The 20,790-nt window shown below is 51.9% G+C and overlaps 1 protein-coding gene across 3 annotated transcripts in view; it reads left to right on the top strand.

Annotated features, from left to right (window-relative positions):
• The first annotated feature begins 4,300 nt into the window (after window positions 1-4,300).
• The window catches only part of KCNJ3 (potassium inwardly rectifying channel subfamily J member 3), a 32,111-nt gene continuing 15,621 nt past the window's right edge, over window positions 4,301-20,790 (top strand). Inside the window, exons 1-3 of one of the 3 annotated variants that reach the window (XM_072931788.1) lie at window positions 4,314-5,527; window positions 11,543-11,759; window positions 14,019-14,326. In XM_072931788.1, the coding sequence (XP_072787889.1) occupies window positions 4,850-5,527; window positions 11,543-11,759; window positions 14,019-14,182 (1,059 nt within the window). In that variant the 5' untranslated portion in view covers window positions 4,314-4,849 and the 3' untranslated portion in view covers window positions 14,183-14,326. Of the gene's footprint in view, window positions 5,528-11,542; window positions 11,760-14,018; window positions 14,327-20,790 lie in introns of those variants that run through there. The other 2 variants (XM_072931786.1, XM_072931789.1) reach the window with 2 other exon arrangements.

The raw sequence follows: 20,790 nt of genomic DNA on the forward strand, positions 1-20,790 counted from the left end.
TCCAGAGATTCCAGAGGCAGCCACTGACCTCGGAGAAGTTGGGATTCGGCACTGGGAGCCATCCTGGGAGCTGTGGCCCGAGCTGATGGGATGTGCTGGGCTCTCCTGGAGAAGATCCTGGAAGAATATCCTGGAGGACCTTGGGTGGTCTCTTGTGCCCAGTGGGATTTGACAGCACCAAAGCTTCCTGGGTTGTGCTGGGAAAATCCGGGATCCAGTGTTGGGAAAACCAGGCCAGGACTGCGCTTCAGCAGGAGATCCAACTGATTCCAACAGGAATTCCCACAGGAGACACGGGAATGCTGGAGTGACACTGGTGGGACCCCGGAGTGGCACGGAGGGAGCTGTCCCGTCCTTCCATGAGGATGGAGCTGTCCAAAGCTGAGCCCTCTGGAGCTTGCAGGGTCTCCATCCCTCCATCCCAACACATCCGTGATTCCCTGAATCCCACCAGGCCACAGGCACAGCTCCATCCCTGGATCCACCCCCAGCGCTGCCTCCAGGTGTTCCCGCTCCCAGAGGAATCCCAGAGCTCCTTTCTGCCTCTGGGAATTTCAGGAATTTCAGGAATTTGGGGGCTCAGTCCTTTTGTGGGTGTGGCCGTTCCTGCTGGGATGTGGGGACAGGGACATTCCTGGAATGTGCTGGGGACATTCCTTTGGGAACCACCCCAAATGCAGCTGTGGCCCTCTGGGCTGGGATTTTGGGAATTCTCGCTGCCCAGAGGGTTCAGGAGACTGAAATCCCAGGGCAGCGGGATCCCAGCACGGGTAAGTGGGGAAATATTTCCCAGGATTTCCCTGACAATTCCCAAAAATCTCTGTAAAATGCTCTGGGTGATTAAAATGCTGGTATTTTCTGTATCTGCTCTGGTGGTTGTGGATTCATCCCGGGGTTTCTGGGGGTGAAAATCACAGAGGATGTTTGCTGGGTATGAGCATTTCATGGGAAGCAGGAGGGATTTCAGCTGGAAAAGGGATTGCTGGGCGTGCATGGAGCTGGAATATCCCGGATTAACTCGGATTGGGGCTCATCTCCAGCCTCCTGCCCAAATATTCCTGCTCCTCCTCCTCCAGTTACTCCAAAAATACAAAATGTGGTTTAAAAGATCCACCTAAAAAGGGGGGAGTTTTCATTCTGCTTGGTAAAAAGAGCAGGAAAACATCAGGATCAAATTGAAAGAGGAATTTCCATGCAGGAAAAGAGGAATCCGTTATTTATTCCATCTCCTTCCCCACGGTTTGGACACAACACAGCCCTGGGTGGGTCCCGTGGCCGGGAATTCGGGCTGGGAATTTGGGTTGGGAAGGAGGAGGTGGGGAAGGTCTGTGGGGGAGGGTGGTGGCACTTCCCCTGCTCCAAAGGGGGACAGCTCCACATTCCCAACGCTCCCTGTCCCATCCCAAGGCTCCTGGATGTCAGAGCTGGAGCCACTTACAAAATTAGAATTTTATAAATAGAATTTCTAGATTCATATATAATTTTATAATTCACCCTACACTGCTGCAGGGCCCTTCAATCAATCAGATCACAAAAGGACTAATTAAGAACTCATTCCATGAGATTCCCCACATCCAGAGTTGCTTCCTTGTCCAAAAAAACATGGAAAAACCCAACTAAAATCCCTTTTCTCGGTAATTCCCTGTTCCAGGTTGTCCCTGCAGGTGTCTGGGGGGTTGGACCTGCAGGTGACACCAAACCCCAGTGAGGCCCAACCTCCCCTGCTGGAAATTAAAGCCCTTAGAGGTAATTAACTGCTCCTGTTAATGATGGGCTGTGGAGCCTGGGAATGAATCACCCAATAATCCCTTTGGGAGGGATGAATGCAGACACGGAGGTATTTCCCCTTTTTTTTTTTTTTTGGAATTTCTCAGAAATGTTAGTAATTAGGATTGACAGAAAATTACAGAGAGGGAACCAACCTCCATCTCATTTCCCTGGAAATCTGATTTATCCCTTTTTTTTAGGATTTATTGAAGGGATTTAGGGATTCATCCAGATATTTTTGAGGTCAGGAAAATCCTGGTACTGTTGCCATGACCACCTGCTCCAACTCCCATTTCAAACTGGAAATGATTTTTCCAAGGGAAAACAGCAGGATCTGCCCTCAATCCACATGCAGGCAGTGGGATTGGAAGAGACAGCTTTGGGAATGTCTGTTAATTCAGGGAATAAATAATTTATCCCATCCTTTTATCTGTCATCATCCCCACACCAGCTAAAGCCTGGGAAAGCCTCGAGGCTGAAATCAGGGAATTGCAGGTTAGAGATGGAATTGCAGGAAAAGGAGCTCCAGAGGGAACTTCTACCCCTTAAGTTGAGTTTAGGTGGATCTAAACACGGACCTGGGATGGGAAACCTCACCTGGAACTTTCAGCTGGGACGGATCCAGGCACGGGAGGTTGGATTTGTGGGATGTTCAGCACAAGGAGGATGTGGAGATGTTGGAGAGCCGCAAGGAGGCCATGGAAAGGCTCCAGGCAGAGCTCAGAGCCCCAGGAATATTCCCCTGGAGAAGGGAAGGATCCAGGCAGAGCTCAGAGCCCCGGGAATGTTCCCCTGGAGAAGGGAAGGATCCAGGCAGAGCTCAGAGCCCCGGGAATGTTCCCCTGGAGAAGGGAAGGATCCAGGGAATCCTCAGAGACCTTCCAGGGCTCCGGGAGAGCTGGAGAGGGACTGGGGACAAGGGATGGAGGGACAGGAGCCAGGGAATGGCTCCCCTTGGATTGTCACTGTCACACTGGGGTGGCTCACAGGGAATCTTTGCCCAATTCCAGCCCAGGGAGAGGCCTCTGGGAAAACAGGAGGGATGGAGGAAGGAGAAATAGGAGAGGGGAAGCTGGCAGGGCTGCTGGATCTGGGAGCCGGGAGGGTTCTGGCAGCGTGGCCAGAGTTAGCCAGAATCTGGGATGAATTCCATACAAAATTTCCTTTAATTGGGTGGGAAAATTAACAGGCATTGTGTCAATCACAGGAAAAAAGGGCGGGGAACTAAATATATTTTCTGGAAAAAAAAATAGAATATTTTTCTATTTCTAAATAGAATAAAATTGCAGTGGCAAGAAAAATCCTTGGGAATCAGTTCTTAGGAAGGTCATGGTTAAAAAATGAGGTGTGGCAGGGCTTTATCCCATGGTTAAAGCTGCCAATCCCAGTTTTTTCTGGAGCTGATGGCAGCAGTCCTGGAGCAGCAGGAGCAGGAGGCGGTGAGGAGCACCCTTGGGTGCAGCCTGCCCCTTCAGAGCATCACCAGCTCCCTTCCCACCCAAACTGCTCCATCATTCCCTGGGCATTTATCCACAGTTTTGGGCTGATTTCCTGCTCCCCACCAGCTCTGGGGCAGAGCTGAGCTTTGTGGTGTCTCTTGGGGCATTTCTTGCTGGGGGGAAGGGGCTGGGTCCCCTCTGGGTCCCCTCTGGGTCCCCTCTGCGTCCTGGCAGTGCCCCGTGGCTGCCGTGGGGACAAAAACACCTCAAAAACCTGACATGGAATGCAGTGAAGGTAAAAACGGGATAAAGGGGAATGGAATGGAATGGAATGGAATAGAGTGGAATGGAATGGAATGGAATGGAATGGAATAGAATAGAATAGAATAGAATAGAATAGAATAGAATAGAATAGAATAGAATAGAATAGAATAGAATAGAATAGAATAGAATAGAATAGAATAGAATAGAATAGAATAGAATAGAATAGAATAGAATAGAATAGAATAGCAGTGCCCGACCTCCCCTCGCCCCCTCCCGGTTGGTTCTGCTGGAGCCCCTCCAAGGGAGGAGGAGGAGGAGGAGGAGGAGGAGGGATGGAGCCCCGGGGGAGGAAGATGAGCGAAGGATGCTGGGGTGAGGATGAAGGGGAGGATGAAGATGCGGAGGGCGGATGTGCGCGGGCTCGTTGCGCGCTGGGACGCGCAGGGTCAGAGGGGGAGGGCCCAGGTGCGGTGCGCGGATGCAGGGGCGGTGCGGGAGGAGTGGCGCTGCGCGGGGCGGTGCTGCCCTGCCCGGGGCCGCTGCCGGCGGCTCCGCGTGGGAGGAGCGGCGGCGCCGGGCGGAGGCTCCGCGGCCGCGGAGCGGCGGGGCCGGGCGGGCTGCGCGGGGCTGAGCGGGGGATGCGGGGCTGAGTGGGGCTGGAGCGGGGGATGCGGGGCTGAGCGGGGCTGAGCGGGGCTGAGCGGGGCGGAGCGCACTGCGCGGAGCTGTGGGGTGCGCGGGGCCGTGCGGGGCTGAGCGCACTGCGCGGAGCTGTGGGGTGCGCGGAGCTGCGCGGACTGCGCGGGGCTGAGCCGGGTGACGGTGGGTGCGCGGGGCTGCGCGGATTTTGCCGGCTGAGCGGGGTGTCGGTGGGTGCGCAGACTGCGCGGGGCTGAGCCGGGTACCGGGGGTTGCGCGGGGCTGCGCGGATTTTGGCGGCCCCGCGGATCTTGCCGGCCGAGCCGGGTACCGGAGGCTGCGCGGATTTGGCCGGCTCCGCGGATTTTGCCGGCCGAACCGGGTGCCGGTGGGTGCGCAGACTGCGCGGGGTTGAGCGGGGTGCTGGTGGCTCCGCGGATCTTGCCGGCCCCGCGGATCTTGCCGGGTGCCGGGATCTGCGCGGGGCCCCGCGGATCTTGTCGGCCCCGTGGATCTTGCCGGTCTAACCGGGTGCCGGTGGCTGCGCGGAGCTGCGCGGATTTTGCCGGCTGAGCCGGGTGTCGGTGGGTGCGCAGACTGCGCGGGGCTGAGCGGGGTACCGGAGGCTGCGCGGATTTTGCCGGCCCCGCGGATCTTGCCGGCCGAGCCGGTGCCGGGGGTTGCGCGGGGTTGCGCGGATTTTGCCGTCCCCGCGGATCTTGCCGGGGGCTCCGCGGAGCATGTCGGCGCTGCGGCGCAAGCTGGGCGATGAGTACCAGGTGGTGAGCACCTCGGCCAGCGGCGGAGGCCTCCCGCCCCCGCGCAGCGCCCCGCGGGGGAAGCGCCAGCGCTTCGTGGACAAGAACGGGCGCTGCAACGTGCAGCACGGCAACCTGGGTGGAGAGACCAGCCGCTACCTGTCCGACCTCTTCACCACGCTGGTGGACCTCAAGTGGCGCTGGAACCTCTTCATCTTCATCCTCACCTACACCGTGGCCTGGCTCTTCATGGCCTCCATGTGGTGGGTGATCGCCTACATGCGCGGGGACCTCAACAAGGCGCACGACGACAGCTACACCCCGTGCGTGGCCAACGTCTACAACTTCCCCTCCGCCTTCCTCTTCTTCATCGAGACCGAGGCCACCATCGGCTACGGCTACCGCTACATCACCGACAAGTGCCCCGAGGGCATCATCCTCTTCCTCTTCCAGTCCATCCTGGGCTCCATCGTGGACGCCTTCCTGATCGGCTGCATGTTTATCAAGATGTCGCAGCCCAAGAAGAGGGCCGAGACGCTGATGTTCAGCGAGCACGCCGCCATCTCCATGCGCGACGGCAAGCTCACGCTCATGTTCCGCGTGGGCAACCTCCGCAACAGCCACATGGTCTCGGCCCAGATCCGCTGCAAGCTGCTCAAGGTGGGTGCTCCGGGCGGCGGCGCGGGGAGATTCCTTCCTGAGGAGCTGCCCAGGGAAGTGGTGGAGTGCCCATCCCGTGTGGAGGTGGCACTTGGGGACGTGGGGTATTGGCAGTGCTGGGAATGGCTGGGATGGTTGGACTCGATGTCCTTGGACGGCTTGTCCAACCTCAGTAATTCCATGGGGGCTCTGGTAGTGCTGGGGATGGTTGGGATGGTTGGACTCGATGTCCTTGGAGGGCTCCTCCAACCTCAGTAATTCCATGGGGTCTTGGCAGTGCTGGGAATGGTTGGGATGGTTGGACTCGATGTCCTTGGAGGGCTCGTCCAACCTCAGTAATTCCATGGGGTCTTGGCAGTGCTGGGAATGGTTGGGATGGTTGGACTCGATGGGGCAGTGCTGGGAATGGTTGGACTTCGTAGTCTTGGAGGGCTTTTCCAACCTCAATAATTCTTTGAGGGCCCTGGTAGTGCTTGGAATTATTGGAATGGTTGGACTTAATGTCCTTGGAGGGCTTTTCCAACCTCAGTAATTCCATGGGGGCCCAGGCAGTGCTGGGAATGGTTGGACTCAATGCCCTTGGAGGGCTTCTCCAACCTCAGTAATTCCATGGGGGCCCTGGCAGTGCTGGGAATTATTGGACTCAATGCCCTTGGAGGGCTTTTCCAGCCTCAGTAATTCCATGGGGGCCCTGGCAGTGCTGGGAATGGTTGCACTCCGTGGTCTTGTGGGGCTTTTCCAACCTAAACAATTCCGTGGTTCTGTGACAGAACTGCGGCCCCACTGCCGCTCCCCTGGGACATCCCACCCCTCTCCACGTCCCTTGCTCCTGCCCTGCTGTCCCCATGTCCCTGGGCTTGGAGCAGCCGGGTCCATGGAAGGTGGCCGTGCCCATGGCCAGGGTGATGATCCCAGCTCGTGTTTTGGGTCCTGCTGCTGTCCCAGCATCCCTGTCCTGTTTTCCCGGCACAGGGAACATCTCCGGGAGCCTCGGGCTGCGGGCTCAGCCCCGCGTTCCCAACCTCCTTGGAGATAATTCCATCATTCCGCACAGGATTGGGATGGATATTTATAGATTCTATAAAATGCTCCATTTCCCTGACAAGGAAATCCTTTGTAGCTCCGAGCTTTCCGTGAGCCGGCAAGGAGAAAGCTCCGGGCATGATCCCGAGATTTTTGGGCAGCTTTTCGGGCTGAACTTTACTGAGGGGGATTCCCAGGAAAGCAGGGTCAGACCTGGATCATCCCTGCCCTGGAGGGCTGCCAAGGCCCCGGTGGGCTGAGGCTCACCCGGCGGCCACGGGTCCAGAGGGGAGCGGGAGTCGGGAATAGGAATGGGGACTCAGGAATGGGGAATTGGGAATAGGGAATGGGGAATTGGGAATGGGGGACTCAGGAATAGGGAATGTGGAATAGGGAATGGGGGACTCGGGAATCAGGGAATGGGGACTCAAATGGGGAATGGGGACTTGGGAATGGGGAATTGGGAATAGGGAATGGGGGACTCAGGAATCAGGGAATGGGGAATCGGGAATGGGAATGGGGACTCAAATGGGGAACAGGGAATGGGGTCTCAGGAACGCGGAATGGGGAATTGGGAATAGGGAATGGGGAATAGGGAATGGGGGACTCAGGAATCAGGGAATGGGGAATTGGGAATGGGAATGGGGAATAGGGAATGGGGGACTCAGGAATCAGGGAATGGGGAATTGGGAATGGGGACTCGAATGGGGAATGGGGAATTGGGAATAGGGAATGGGGAATTGGGAATGGGGGACTCAGGAATGGGGAATTGGGAATAGGGAATGGGGGACTCAGGAATCAGGGAATGGGGAACGGGGAATGGGGACTTGGGAATGGGGAATGGGGAATAGGGAATGGGGAATTGGGAATGGGGACTCGGGAACGGGGAACAGGGAATGGGGAATTGGGAATAGGGAATGGGGGACTCGGGAATCAGGGAATGGGGAATTGGGAATGGGAATGGGGACTCGAATGGGGAATGAGGAATGGCGTCTCGGGAACGGGGAATGGAGACTCGGGAACAGGGAAAGGGGACTCGGGAACAGGGAATGGGGACTTGGGAATGGGGATGGAGCAGGTGGGAGGAAGGAGCCAGCTCGGGGGGCATTTGCTGCATCCTGCAGGGACCCCCCCCCCCCCCCGGGAATCGGGATACTGGCAGGGGGGTGCTGGGCAGGGAATGGGGTGTCCTGTCCTTGGGGTGGGTGTCCTGCAGGGATTTGGGATATCCTGCAGGGATTTAGGATATTCTGCAGGGTATGGGGGTGTCCTGTCCTTGGGATTGGAGTGCCCTTGGGATGGGTGTCTTGCAGGGATTTGGGATATTCTGCAGGGACTGGGGGTGTCCTGCAGGGATTTGGGGTGTCCTGCAGGGATTTGGGGTGTCCTGGAGGGATTTGGGGTGTCCTGCAGGGATTTGGGGTGTCCTGCAGGGATTTGGGGTGTCCTGGAGGGATTTGGGGTGTCCTGCAGGGATTTGGGATATCCTGCAGGGATTTGGGGTGTCCTGCAGGGATTTGGGATATCTTGCAGGGATTTGGGGTGTCCTGCAGGGATTTGGGATATCTTGCAGGGATTTGGGGGTGCCCTTCCCTCTGTGGGTGCGGGGCAGGGCAGGGTGCCCATTCCCAGGACAATCCCCTTGGGAAATTCCCCGTTTTTCCTCCCTGTGCCCCCCCAGCCCCAGGGATGGGGCTCAGCCCATGGGAGGCTCCTGAAGTTGTGCTGTTCTCCCAAATTCCTGTTTCCCACGGGATTTCAGCTGTTGGGGTCCCCTAATCCTTGAGGGAGTCTGTGCCTAAAAGAGGGAAAGAATTCCTGAAAAACTCCCAAAATAACCCTTTAATAGCTTTAAAATTATGGAATATCATTTATAGATATAATTTATAAGGATAAATATATAAAATAACATTGCCACATAACACCATAGGTTTATGTAACATGCAATTATAAATATTTATATTTAACAATATAGAATTTATACAGTTTGTTTTAAAATAGTTAATTATGTGTAAATATACATTTGCATACTATATAAATATATTTAAATAATTTCCTATATTTCAAGCTATAAAAGAGCAAAAATGAGTAATTTCCAGTCCAGCATTTGAAAATTGCCTTTTTTTTTTTTTTTGGTTTTTGTTTTTTTGGGGTTTTTTTGTGGTTTTTTTGTTTTGTTTTGTTTTTTGGGTTTTTTTGGCTCTGGAAGTGTCAGAGAGGGAATTTTAAAAGTTGAAGCTTCAAACTTAGTGTGGTTCCAAAAGAATTCCCTGGATTTGAAATAAGGGAAGGGAAAAGTTTGTGCTTGGGAGAGAAGCAGTGTCAGGCCAGGCCTCCTGGGGGAAAAAAGGAACAGAAAAACAAAAGTGGAAAAGAGGAAATTAGGAGGAAAAAATGGGAAAAAAAAAAGGAAAAATGGGGGAAGAGCAAAATAAAAGGGGGAAAATAAACGGGAAAAATAAATTTAAAAAGCAGGGGAAAGGAAAATTAAGGGGAAAATAAGAGGTAAAAACAAAATGAAAAAATAGGAAAAAGGAAAATAAAGGGGAAAATCAAAGAAAAGGAAAGGGAAAATGAAAGGGGAAAAGAGTAACAAAAGACAAAGGAATAAAAGAAAAAGGGAAGCAGAGGAGAAAGGGAAAATAAAAGGGACCCACAGGGGGAGGGAATAAGAGGAAAACTAAAAAAAAAAACGGGGAAAAGGGAAAATAAAAGGAAAAAATAAAAAGGAAATAAAATGAAAAAATAAGGGAAAAGGAAAACAAAAACTCCCAATCATGGGGGAATATTCCTTTATTTTTCCTGCCGAGCTCAGTCCAGGAACAAGACCAACCCCAAAACCTTAAAGTGGGAAACCTGTGCAAAGCCTCTTTTGCTGTAATGGGAATTTTGGGGTGGATTTTTGGGATTGGAAAGAGCTTGGATGTCGCTCAGAATTTCTGAATTTCCCCCTCTAATCACCTGGAGCAGAGGAGTCACTCAGAGTTCATTCCTTAGCAAAATGTTCCCTCTGGAATTGCCTGGGGTTGGATTTTTCCAGGGACTCAGGGAGGTCGAAAATTAAATTTGGTTTCTCTGGAATTGAGCTCTGGCATTCCATCGAAATTCAGGGAGCAGCTGAATCCCAGAACCCTGGAATGTTTGGATTATACTTGGTGAAATCCCAGAATCCTGAAATGCTTCGATTCCACACAGTGAAATCCCGCATTCCTGGAAAGTTTGGATTCCACACAGTGAAATCCCAGAAGCCTGGAATGCTTGGATTCCACCCGTGAAATCCTGGAATGTTTGGATTCCACCTGCTGAAATCCCAGAATCCTGGAATGCTTGGATTCCACCCTGTAAAATCCTGGAATGTTTGGAGTCCACCCGCTGGAATCCCAGAATCCTGGAATGCTTGACCACCCTTTGAAATCCCAGAATCCTGGAATGTTTGGATTCCACCCTGTGAAATCCTGGAATGTTTGGATTCCAGTTGGTGAATCCCAGAATCCTGGAATGCTTGGATTCCACCCTGTGAAATTCCAGAATTCCACTCTGTGAAATCCTGGAATGTTTGGATTCCACCCGCTGAAATCCCAGAATCCTGGAATGTTTGGATTCCACTTGTGAAATCCTGGAATGTTTGGATTCCACCTGCTGAAATCCCAGAATCCTGCAATGTTTGGTTTCCATGTGGTGAAATCCCAGAATCCTGGAATGCTTGGATTCCACCTGCTGAAATCCCAGAATCCTGGAATGCTTGCATTCCACTTGGTGAAATCCCAGAATCCTGGAATGCTTGCATTCCACTTGGTGAAATCCCAGAATCCTGGAATGCTTGGATTCCACCTGGTGAAATCCTGGAATGTTTCGAATCCAGTTGGTGAATCCCAGAATCCTGGAATGTTTGGATTCCACACTGTGAAAACCCAGAATCCTGGAATGTTTGGATTCCACCCGTGAAATCCTAGAATGTTAGGTTTCCACTTGGTGAAATTCCAGAATCCTGGAATGCTTGGATTCCACACAGTGAAATCCCAGATTCCTGGAATGATTGGAATCCACCTGCTGAAATCCCAGAATCCTGGAATGCTTGGATTCCACCCACTGGAATCCCAGAATCCTGGAATGTTTGGATTCCACCCTGTGAAATCCTGGAATGTTTGGATTCCACACTGTGAAATCCCAGAATCCTGGAATGTTTGGTTTCTGCGTGGTGAAATCCCAGAATCCTGGAATGCTTGGATTCCACCTGCTGGAATCCCAGATTCTTGGAATGTTTGGATTCCACCTGGTGAAATCCTGGAATGTTAGGTTTCCACACAGTGAAATCCCAGAACCCTGGAATGCTTGGATTCCACTTGGTGAAGTCCCAGATTCCTGGAATGTTTGGAATCCACCTGCTGAAATCCCAGAATCCTGGAATGCTTGGATTCCACTTGGTGAAATCCCAGAATCCTGGAATGTTTGGATTCCACCTGGTAAAATCCTGGAATGTTTGGGTTCCACCCTTTGAAATCCCACATTCCTGGAATTATTGGATACCACCCTTTGAAATCCCAGAATCCTGGAATGTTTGGATTCCACCCTGTGAAATTCCAGAATTCCTCTCTGTGAAATCCTGGAATGTTTGAATTCCACCTGCTGAAATCCCAGAATCCTGGAATGCTTGGATTCCACCCTGTAAAATCCTGGAATGCTTGGATTACACCCAGTGGAATCCCAGAATCCTGGAATGCTTGGATTCCACCCTGTGAAATCCTGGAATGTTTGGATTCCACCTGGTGAAATCCTGGAATGTTAGGTTTCCACTTGGTGAAATCCCAGATTCCTGGAATGCTTGGATTCCACACAGTGAAATCCCAGAATCCTGGAATGTTTGGCGGGAGGGTCTCTCAATCCCACCCGGGCAGGAATGGTGTCCCAGGCCGCTCCAGCCTTTTCCGAGCTCTCCCTGTGACTCCAGGGACGAGGAGCTCCAAGGTCCCTTCCCCTCCTTGTCACCCGCAGTCCCGGCAGACTCCGGAGGGGGAATTCCTGCCGCTGGACCAGCTGGAGCTGGACGTGGGCTTCAGCACGGGGGCTGACCAGCTGTTCCTGGTGTCCCCGCTGACCATCTGCCACGTCATCGACGCCAAGAGCCCCTTCTACGAGCTGTCCCAGCGCAGCATGCGCAGCGAGCAGTTCGAGATCGTCGTCATCCTCGAGGGCATCGTCGAGACCACCGGTGAGCGGGGCCCGGCAGCCGGGGGGCCGGATGGAGATGGGGGGCTCCGTGATTCCAGGGGGGCTCCGTGATCCCCGGGGGGCTCCGTGATTCCAGGGGGGCTCCGTGATCCCTGCTGGCCTGGTGGATTTTGGTACTGGGGATGGATTTTGGTACTGGGGATGGATTTTGGTACTGGGGATGGATTTTGGTGCTGGGGATGGATTTTGGTGCTGGGATGGATTTTGGCACGGGTGATGGATTTTGGTACTGGGGATGGATTTTGGTGCTGGGGATGGATTTTGGTGCTGGGATGGATTTTGGTGCTGGGGATGGATTTTGGTGCTGGGGATGGATTTTGGTGCTGGGATGGATTTTGGTGCTGGGATGGATTTTGATGCTGGGGATGGATTTTGGTGCTGGTGCTGGATTTTGGTGCTGGGATGGATTTTGGCACTGGGACTCTCTTCAGGAAATGGATTTTGGTGCTGGGATGGGTTTTGGCGCTGGGGCTCTCTCCAGGAGATGGATTCTGGCACTGGAACTCTCTCCAAAGGGATGGATTTTGGTGCTGGGGATGGATTTTGGCATTGAGGATGGATTTTGGCGCTGGGGATGGATTTTGGTGCTGGGGGTGGATTTTGGTGCTGGGGATGGATTTTGGTACTGGAGCTCTCTCCAAAGGGATGGATTTTGGTGCTGGGGATGGATTTTGGCACTGGGGCTCTCTCCAGGAGATGGGTTCTGGCACTGGGACTCTCTCCAAAGGGATGGATTTTGGTGCTGGAGCTCTCTCCAAAGGGATGGATATTTGTGCTGGGGATGGATTTTGGTGCTGGGGCTCTCTTCAGGAAATGGATTTTGGTGCCGGGGATGGATGTTGGCGCTGGGGATGGATTTTGGCGCTGGGGATGGATTTTGGCACTGAGGCTCTCTACAAAGGGACGGATTTTGGTGCTGGGGATGCATTTTGGTGCTGGAGCTCTCTCCAAAGGGTTGGATTTTGGCGCTAGGATGGATTTTGGCGCTGGGATGGGTTTTGGCACTGGGGCTCTCTCCAGGAGATGGATTCTGACACTGGGACTCTCTCCAAAGGGAATGGATTTTGGTACTGGGGATTGATTATGGTGCTGGGATGGATTTTGGCACTGGGGCTCTCTCCAGGAGATGGATTTTGGTGCTGGGGATGGATTTTGGTGCTGGGATGGATTTTGGTGCTGGGGATCTCTCCAGGAGATGGATTTGGCACTGGGACTCTCTCCAAAGGGATGGATTTTGGTGCTGGGGATGGATTTTGGTGCTGGATGGATTTTGGTGCTGGGGCTCTGTCCAAAGCGATGGATTTTGGTGCTGGGGATGGGTTTTGGTGCTGGGATGGATTTTGGTGCTGGAGATCTCTCCAGGAGATGGGTTCTGGAGCTGGGACTCTCTCCAAAGGGATGGATTTTGGTGATAGAGCTTTCTCCAAAGGGATGGATGTTGGCGCTGGGGATGGATTTTGGCACTGGGGATGGATTTTGGTGCTGGGATGGATTTTGGTGCTGGGATGGATTTTGGTGCTGGGATGGATTTTGGCACTGAGGCTCTCTCCAGGAGATGGATTCTGGCACTGGGACTCTCTTCAGGAAATAGATTTTGGTGCTGGGGATGGATTTTGGTGCTGGAGATGGATTTTGGTGCTGGAGCTCTCTCCAAAGGGATGGATTTTGGTGCTGGGGATGGATTTTGGTGCTGGAGCTTTCTCTAAAGGGATGGATTTTGGTGCTGGATGGATTTTGGTGCTGGGGCTCTGTCCAAAGTGATGGATTTTGGTGCTGGGGATGGATTTTGGCACTGGGGCTCTCTCCAGGAGATGGATTCTGGCACTGGGACTCTCTCCCAAGGAATGGATTTTGGCACTGGGGATGGATTTTGGTGCTGGGATGGATTTTGGCACTGGGGCTCTCTCCAGGAGATGGATTCTGGCACTGGGACTCTCTCCAAAGGGATGGATTTTGGTACTGGAGCTCTCTCCAAAGGGATGGATTTTGGTACTGGGGATGGATTTTGGTGCTGGGGGTGGATTTTGGTGCTGGGGATGGATTTTGGTGCTGGAGCTCTCTCCAAGTGGATGGATTTTGGCACTGAAGCTCTCTCCAGGGAGATGGATTTTGGTGCTGGGATGGATTTTGGCATTGAGGATGGATTTTGGTGCTGGGGATGGATTTTGGCACTGGAGCTTTCTCCAAAGGGATGGATTTTGGTGCTGGGGATGGATTTTGGTGCTGGGGCTCTCTCCAGGCCATGGATTTTGGTGCTGGAGATGGATTTTGGTGCTGGGCCTCTCCAAATGGATGGATTTTGGCAGAATTGGAAGTGTTCCAGTGGAGAATTTGACTTCCATCCTGGATTTTCCTGCTGGGATTTGCCTCTGGATATGTTTGGCATTATGTAACCCTTTATAATTTTGTGTTTTCCTGCAATTTATTGATAAGCTGCTGAAATTCCTGAGAAATGAGCCACTAATAGGAATCTGAAGCAGACAAAACCCTGCAGGAATGGTTTGTGCATTCGTTTTCCAAACTCATTAAATTTATTTTGGAAACCTCTTCCCGTGATTTGGTGATTAAAGAACTCCGTAACCTGCCAGACTTTTTAATTAAAGAAATAGGGATGGCATCAAAGGCCTTTTTCTCTGGTTTTGCTTTTAAAAACATGAAAAAACTGGAATTCTGGAGCCACAGGAAGGGTTCTCTCAGATCCATGGGGCTGAACTCAGAATGTCGCAACCTGAGGGAACAAAGAGCTGGGACAGATCTGAAAATTACCAGGATTCTGATAATTCCATTTAAAATGGGATTTTTTTTGGATGTCTGTTCTGAAGGTCAGTAAGAAACCTCAATACAAATTCAACAACTTTAAAGCTGGAATATAAAATACAGGAATTCTGGAATGGTTTGAGTTGGAAGGGACCTTTAAAGTTAATTTATTTGTGTTTTTTTATCTTTCCATTCAGATTTTGGGAATTTTTTTTGTGTGTGTTGGATGGGAGGGCGACAGGAAAAGAGGATTCAGCACTTCACATATTGACAGTAGCTTTAAATTGCATTTCTTTTTTTTTGGAATATTTTTAAGCACAGCCTGAGCACGATCAAACATTCCTGTAAAACTCTCGGGGCCGAACATCCCTCAGATCTGTTCCCAGTGCTGCCGTTATAGGAAATCCGTCAGTGGAAAATCCAATATTTTCTGGTCACATGGAAAACCACGTTTGGCCCTGGCAGAGCCGGGGTTCCCTGGCACTGGGACCTTCAGCTCCAGCTTCCTCCTGCCCCCCTGGAGCTGCTGGAAAAGGGGAAAAAGGGATTTTTAAACCTGGGGAAAGGTCTTATCCCTTACATCCCTTTATCTTATTTCTTGGATGTAAGATAAAGGGATATAAGGGATCCATCCCTTCCATAATTTTTATTTGGATATAAGATAAAGGGATGTAAGGGATCCATCCCTTCCATAATTTTATCTGGGATATAAGATAAAGGGATCCTGGGATCCACCCCTTCCATAATTTTATCTGGGATATAAGATAAAGGGATGTAAGGGATCCATCCCTTCCATAATTTTATCTGGGATGTAAGATAAAGGGATGTAAGGGATCCATCCCTTCCAGAATTTTATCTGGGATATAAGATAAAGGGATGTAAGGGATCCATCCCTTCCATAATTTTTATTTGGATATAAGATAAAGGGATGTAAGGGATCCATCCCTTCCATAATTTTCTCTGGGATATAAGATAGAGGGATCCTGGGATCCATCCCTTCCATAATTTTATCTGGGATATAAGATAAAGGGATGTAAGGGATCCATCCCTTCCATAATTTTATCTGGGATATAAGATAGAGGGATCCTGGGATCCATCCCTTCCGTAATTTTATCTTGGATAACGCTCCCTTGTCCTGCCAGAGGCAGCAATTCCCCCAGTCCCCCATTTCCCTGCACCAGGCCTTCCTCCTCTTCCTTTTCTCCCTGAGATCTCTTTGGAGGCCCAGGAGAGAAAACTGGGAGTGATTTTGACCCAGAGCCGGGTAGGAGACTTCCCTTTCTCTTTTTGTTTTTCCTTTTCCCTTTTATTTTTTCCTTTTCCCTGTTTTTCCTTTTTTTTCCTTTTCCCTTTTCCCTTTTCCCTTCCCTTTTTTCCTTTTTTTTCCCTTTTCCCTTTTTTTCCCTTCTCCCTTTTTTTCCCTTCTCCCTTTTTTCCCTTCTCCCTTTTTTTCCCTTCTCCCTTTTTTCCCTTCTCCCCTTTTTTTCCCTTTCCCCTTTTTTTCCCTTCTCCCCCTTTTTCCCCCTCTCCCTTTTTATCCCTTTTCCCTTTTTATCCCTTTTCCCTTTTTATCCCTTTTCCCTTTTTATCCCTTTTCCCTTTTTATCCCTTTTCCCTTTTTATCCCTTTTCCCTTTTTATCCCTTTCCCCTTTTTATCCCTTTCCCCTTTTTATCCCTTTCCCCTTTTTATCCCTTTCCCCTTTTTATCCCTTTCCCCTTTTTATCCCTTTCCCCTTTTTATCCCTTTCCCCTTTTTTTTCCCCTTTTCCCTTTTTTTTTTCCTTTTCCTCTCCCTTTTCCCATTCCCTTTCCCTGTGGATGATCCCAGTTAGCAGTGCCTGAGCTGGAATCAGCTCTGCCAGAATTCCCTGCCAGAATTCCGAGCAGAATTCCTTCAGCCCAAGCAGCTCCTTGTGCTGCCCCACTGCTCCCACAGCCTCTGGAGCAGCAGCTCCCATTGGAACCCATTTTTCCAGGGATTTCTGTGGGAGCCTGAGCAGGAATCCTCATTTTGGGAGCCCCAAAACTCCATCTCTGCCACGGATCTGCAGCTGCTGCCAGGAATGGGGGGCAGAGCAGGGAAAAGGGAATATCCAGCTCCTGTGGGAGCCGCCCTGCTGCAGCTGGAGAAGGGATTTGGGAATGCTGGGGTGGGAAAGGGGAAGGCAGAGGGCTGGAATTTTTCCTGGAGCGCTGGGATGTGAAATGCTGCTGGCTAAATATAGCCCAGAGTGCTCCTGCTGGAGAAATTAATGGAGAGATAAAAGCCTGCACTGCTCAAATGGTGCTGATTCACAGGATCCTGGAATGCTTTGGGATGGAAGGATGAAATCCCATCCCATCCCATGGGCAGGGACAGCTCCCACTATTCCAGGTCATCCTGCCTGGCCTTGGGCACTTCCAGGGATCCAGGGGCAGCCCCAGCTGCTCTGGGAATGTGTGCCAGGGCTGCCCACCCTCCCAGCCAGGAATTCCTTCCCAATATCCCACCTGAATCCTTCCATTTAAAGCCATTCCCTCCTGTCCTTTTCAGGCACTGGCTCCTTGAATCCTTCATTATAGAGAATTCCGAGCCATTTTTTCTCTGTAGCAACTTCTTCCCACTCCTTATTTACCTCCTGGATCCTCTGGCAGCGCAGCTTTCCCTGGATATTTGCCCTCACTGAATTATGGATGCTGCTGTCAGAGGTTTTTGTCCTCCTCAGTATTATTTATTTATTGTTCCAATAATCTGCAGCAGGGTCCATGCCTCGGGCAGATGTGCTGCTCCAATCCTGCCAGGAATGCCCAGCTGGCTTTTCCATGGATACCTGCTGCTCGGCCTGGATGCTTTGCTGTTTGTTATTCTTTATTTCCAGCTCTGCACAACGTGGGGGTGTTAAATATCCCAGCTCCCTCAGGAATTTTCTGTTCCTTTCCCATCTCCCTCAGGAATTCTCCAGTCCCTTCCCAGCTCCCTCAGGGATTCTCCAGTCCCTTCCCAGCTCCCTCAGGAATTCTCCAGCCCCTTCCCAGCTCCATCAGGAATTCTCCAGCCCCTTCCCAGCTCCCTCAGGGATTCTCCAGCCCCTTCCCAGCTCCCTCAGGAATTCTCCATTCCCTTCCCATTTTCCTCAGGAATTCTCCATGGAATCCCTGCAGGGATGGGGACTCCACCTGAGCCCCTTTCCATGAAGGAATTTCCCCCAAATCCACCCTGAGCTCCCCTGGGCCAGCCTGAGGCCGTTCCCTCTGCTCCTGGCCCTGTTCCCTGGGATGATCCCAAATCCCCCCGGCTGTCCCCTCCTGGCAGGGAATTCCAGAGAGGGAAAAGATCCCTGGGGATCCTCCTTTGCTCCAGGCTGAGCCCCTCTCCAGCTCCCTCAGGAATTCTCCAGCCCCTTCCCAGCTCCCTCAGGAATTCTCCAGCCCCTTCCCAGCTCCCTCAGGAATTCTCCAGCCCCTTCCCAGCTCCCTCAGGAATTCTCCAGCCCCTTCCCAGCTCCTCAGGGATTCTCCAGCCCCATTTCCCTCCCAGCCCCTCTCCTCCATCCCACCCCAGCCCTTCCCAAACATCCCCAGGGAAGAACCCCAGCCTGGCCTCGCTGTTTTTCCAGTCTGACACTTTGCAGCCGGTTTTGTCCCAGCTGGGCTCTCCCAGTTTAGGGCTGGCATAAACCAGTTGTATTTTGGGCCTCGCTTTGTGCCTGCTGTTGGTTGCTGGGGTGATTTTTAGGTGAGGTTTCAGGGGAAGGCGCTGCTTTAGCCGCTGGTGTGTTACACAATCCGAGCTGCACCGAGCTCGGTGATGATAAAAGTGGTTGGCAGGAGAAGGGGGAGAGGCCTGGCGTGGGTAAAACGCTGGGACATTCCGGGAGAGCCATCCAAAACCTCAGGAGGAATTGGGAATTCATGGAGGGGAAAGCTGTGCTGGGGCTGGAGAGGGGCTGGGGGCTGCTCCTGCCTCTCTTCCCTGTGCCCTGGGCTGAGTTTGGGGGGTTTGGGGGCTTGAAGGGCTCCAGGAGAGCTGGAGAGGGGCTGGGGACAAGGGATGGAGGGACAGGACCAGGGAATGGCTCCCAGTGCCAGAGGGCAGGGATGGGTGGGAGGTTGGGAATTGGGAATTCCTGGTGGGACGGAGGAGAGGCCCTGGCATAGAAAAGCCCAGAAAAGCTGTGGCTGCCCCTGCGTTCAGCACTGGCAGGATTAAAAAAAAAAAAAAAAAAAAAAAAAAACCCCAAACCAAAACAAAAAAAACCCCCACCAAAAAACCCAAAGAAACAAACAGTTTTTCCCCCAGAAAAATGCTCCCTGCAAATGCCCCAGATGGGAAAATGCTGAGTTTATCTGGAGATTTATTGATCGTGGGGCAGAGCTGGGTCAGCCCTTACCTGTGTGAGGCTGTGGCCAGCCCGGGCTGGAATCACCCCCTGCTTATCCAGCTCCTGGATCTGCTCCGTGCCTCTGCCCTGCCCCTCCTGCTGGAATTCCTGCTGTTGGTTTGGGTTTATTCCATTTATTGCCCGCAAGGCTTTGTTCTGCTCGGCGTTTGTCAGAAACAATTCAAGGAGCCACTGTGTGACAAGGACAGGAGGGAATGGCTTACGCTGAAGGATTGGGATATTGGGAAGGAATTCCTGGCTGGGCTGGAATTCCCAGAGCAGGCTGGATGACCTGGGCCAGTGGGAAGTGTCCCTGCCATGGCAGGGGTGGCTGGGATGGGATTTAGGGCTCCTTCCCAACCCATTCCACGCTCTGGGATTCGTGGCACTGATGACTTTGGGATGCTGAGAGGTCCCAGAGCTGCTCTGGGGTGAGTCAGGCACCCCAATCCCCTCGGGAATCTCCTCCTGCCACCCTGGGCCGGCTCTGGAGAAAGAGGAGCCAGAGGTGCAGAGATGGATGGAGCCGGAGCCAATCTCAGCAATTTTCCTGCTGAGATTTCCTCTCCTCGTTAGGATATCGATCTGTGGCTGCAGGCACTTCCCTCAGGACACAGCTCCGGGATAAATAACCCGGGCAGGCAGCACTGATTGTGATTTAGGAGCTGGGACAGCTCCTGGCCCAGGGAGGGGTCTCTCCGTCCTCCTGCTCTCCATCCTGGCTGTGGCTTCCCCAGGGATCTGACGTGGCCATGGGGCTGCCTGTGGCCTCTGGAATGTTTTTGGGAGCGGTGTAAGCGAGAATCAGAACGGGTTTAAATTTAAAATATGTTCGTGTTTAAATTTAAAATGTGTTCGTGTTTAAATTTAAAATGTGTTGTCAGTACAAGGGCGGTAAAGATCAGGGAATCACAGGATCATGGAATGGTTTGGGTGGGAAGGGGACTTAAATCCTTGGAATCCTTGGAAGGCTTTTCCAGCCTCAGGATCCTGGGATTCTGATGGCTCCTGGACCCTGTGCTTGCTTCAGCAGGGCCATGGGGCTGTGCTGAGTCCTGGATAAAATCCCAGAGCTCTCCACACACAGATCCCTGGGAATGATCCATCCCTTTTCCCTTTGTATTCCCATCAGTTTTCCCGTGGTTCTGAGCTCATTCCCAATGTCCCCCTGGACATTTCCTGCTCCTGTCTGTGCTCAGACACTTCAAATTCCTGGGACACAGAGCTGGGGGTGGAATTTCCCCCAGTGGAACGCTGCTGGCTCCCTGGGATGGAGGAGCTGGGATTTATAGTTCATATTCCCCACCATCTCCCTGCCCGTGGCTGCTCACCTGCCAGAGCCAGGCAGGGCTGGAAAACCTGGGAAAATTCATGGAGTGCTTTGGGCCAAGGACCTCAGCCAGAAAAATGGGGATTTTCTCTGATTTTGCCAGAAAAAAGGGGATTTCTTTTCTTTTCTTTTCTTTTCTTTTCTTTTCTTTTCTTTTCTTTTCTTTTCTTTTCTTTTCTTTTCTTTTCTTTTCTTTTCTTTTCTTTTCTTTTCTTTTCTTTTCTTTTCTTTTCTTTTCTTTTCTTTTCTTTTCTTTTCTTTTCTTTTCTGAGAATTTAAAAGCTGCATGAAAAACATGCCTGGAGTTGTGGCTTGGGCCATGATGCCTGTGAAAGCATCCCAGATTTCCACTCTAGATGGGATACTGGGAAGGAATTCCTGGCTCGGAGGATGCTGAAGTCCTGGGATAGTATTCCCAGCCATGGGAGGTGTCCCTGGCATGGCAGGGTGGCTGGCGTGGGATTTGAGATCCCCTCCCACCCAAACCATGCTGGGATTGTCTCCAGGAGCAGCATTCAGGGAATGCCATCCCCTGGGTACCGGGCTCTGAGGCTGAGCCGAG

The sequence above is a fragment of the Taeniopygia guttata genome, chromosome 7 (assembly GCF_048771995.1).
Source record: "Taeniopygia guttata chromosome 7, bTaeGut7.mat, whole genome shotgun sequence".
Classification (NCBI taxonomy): domain Eukaryota; kingdom Metazoa; phylum Chordata; class Aves; order Passeriformes; family Estrildidae; genus Taeniopygia; species Taeniopygia guttata.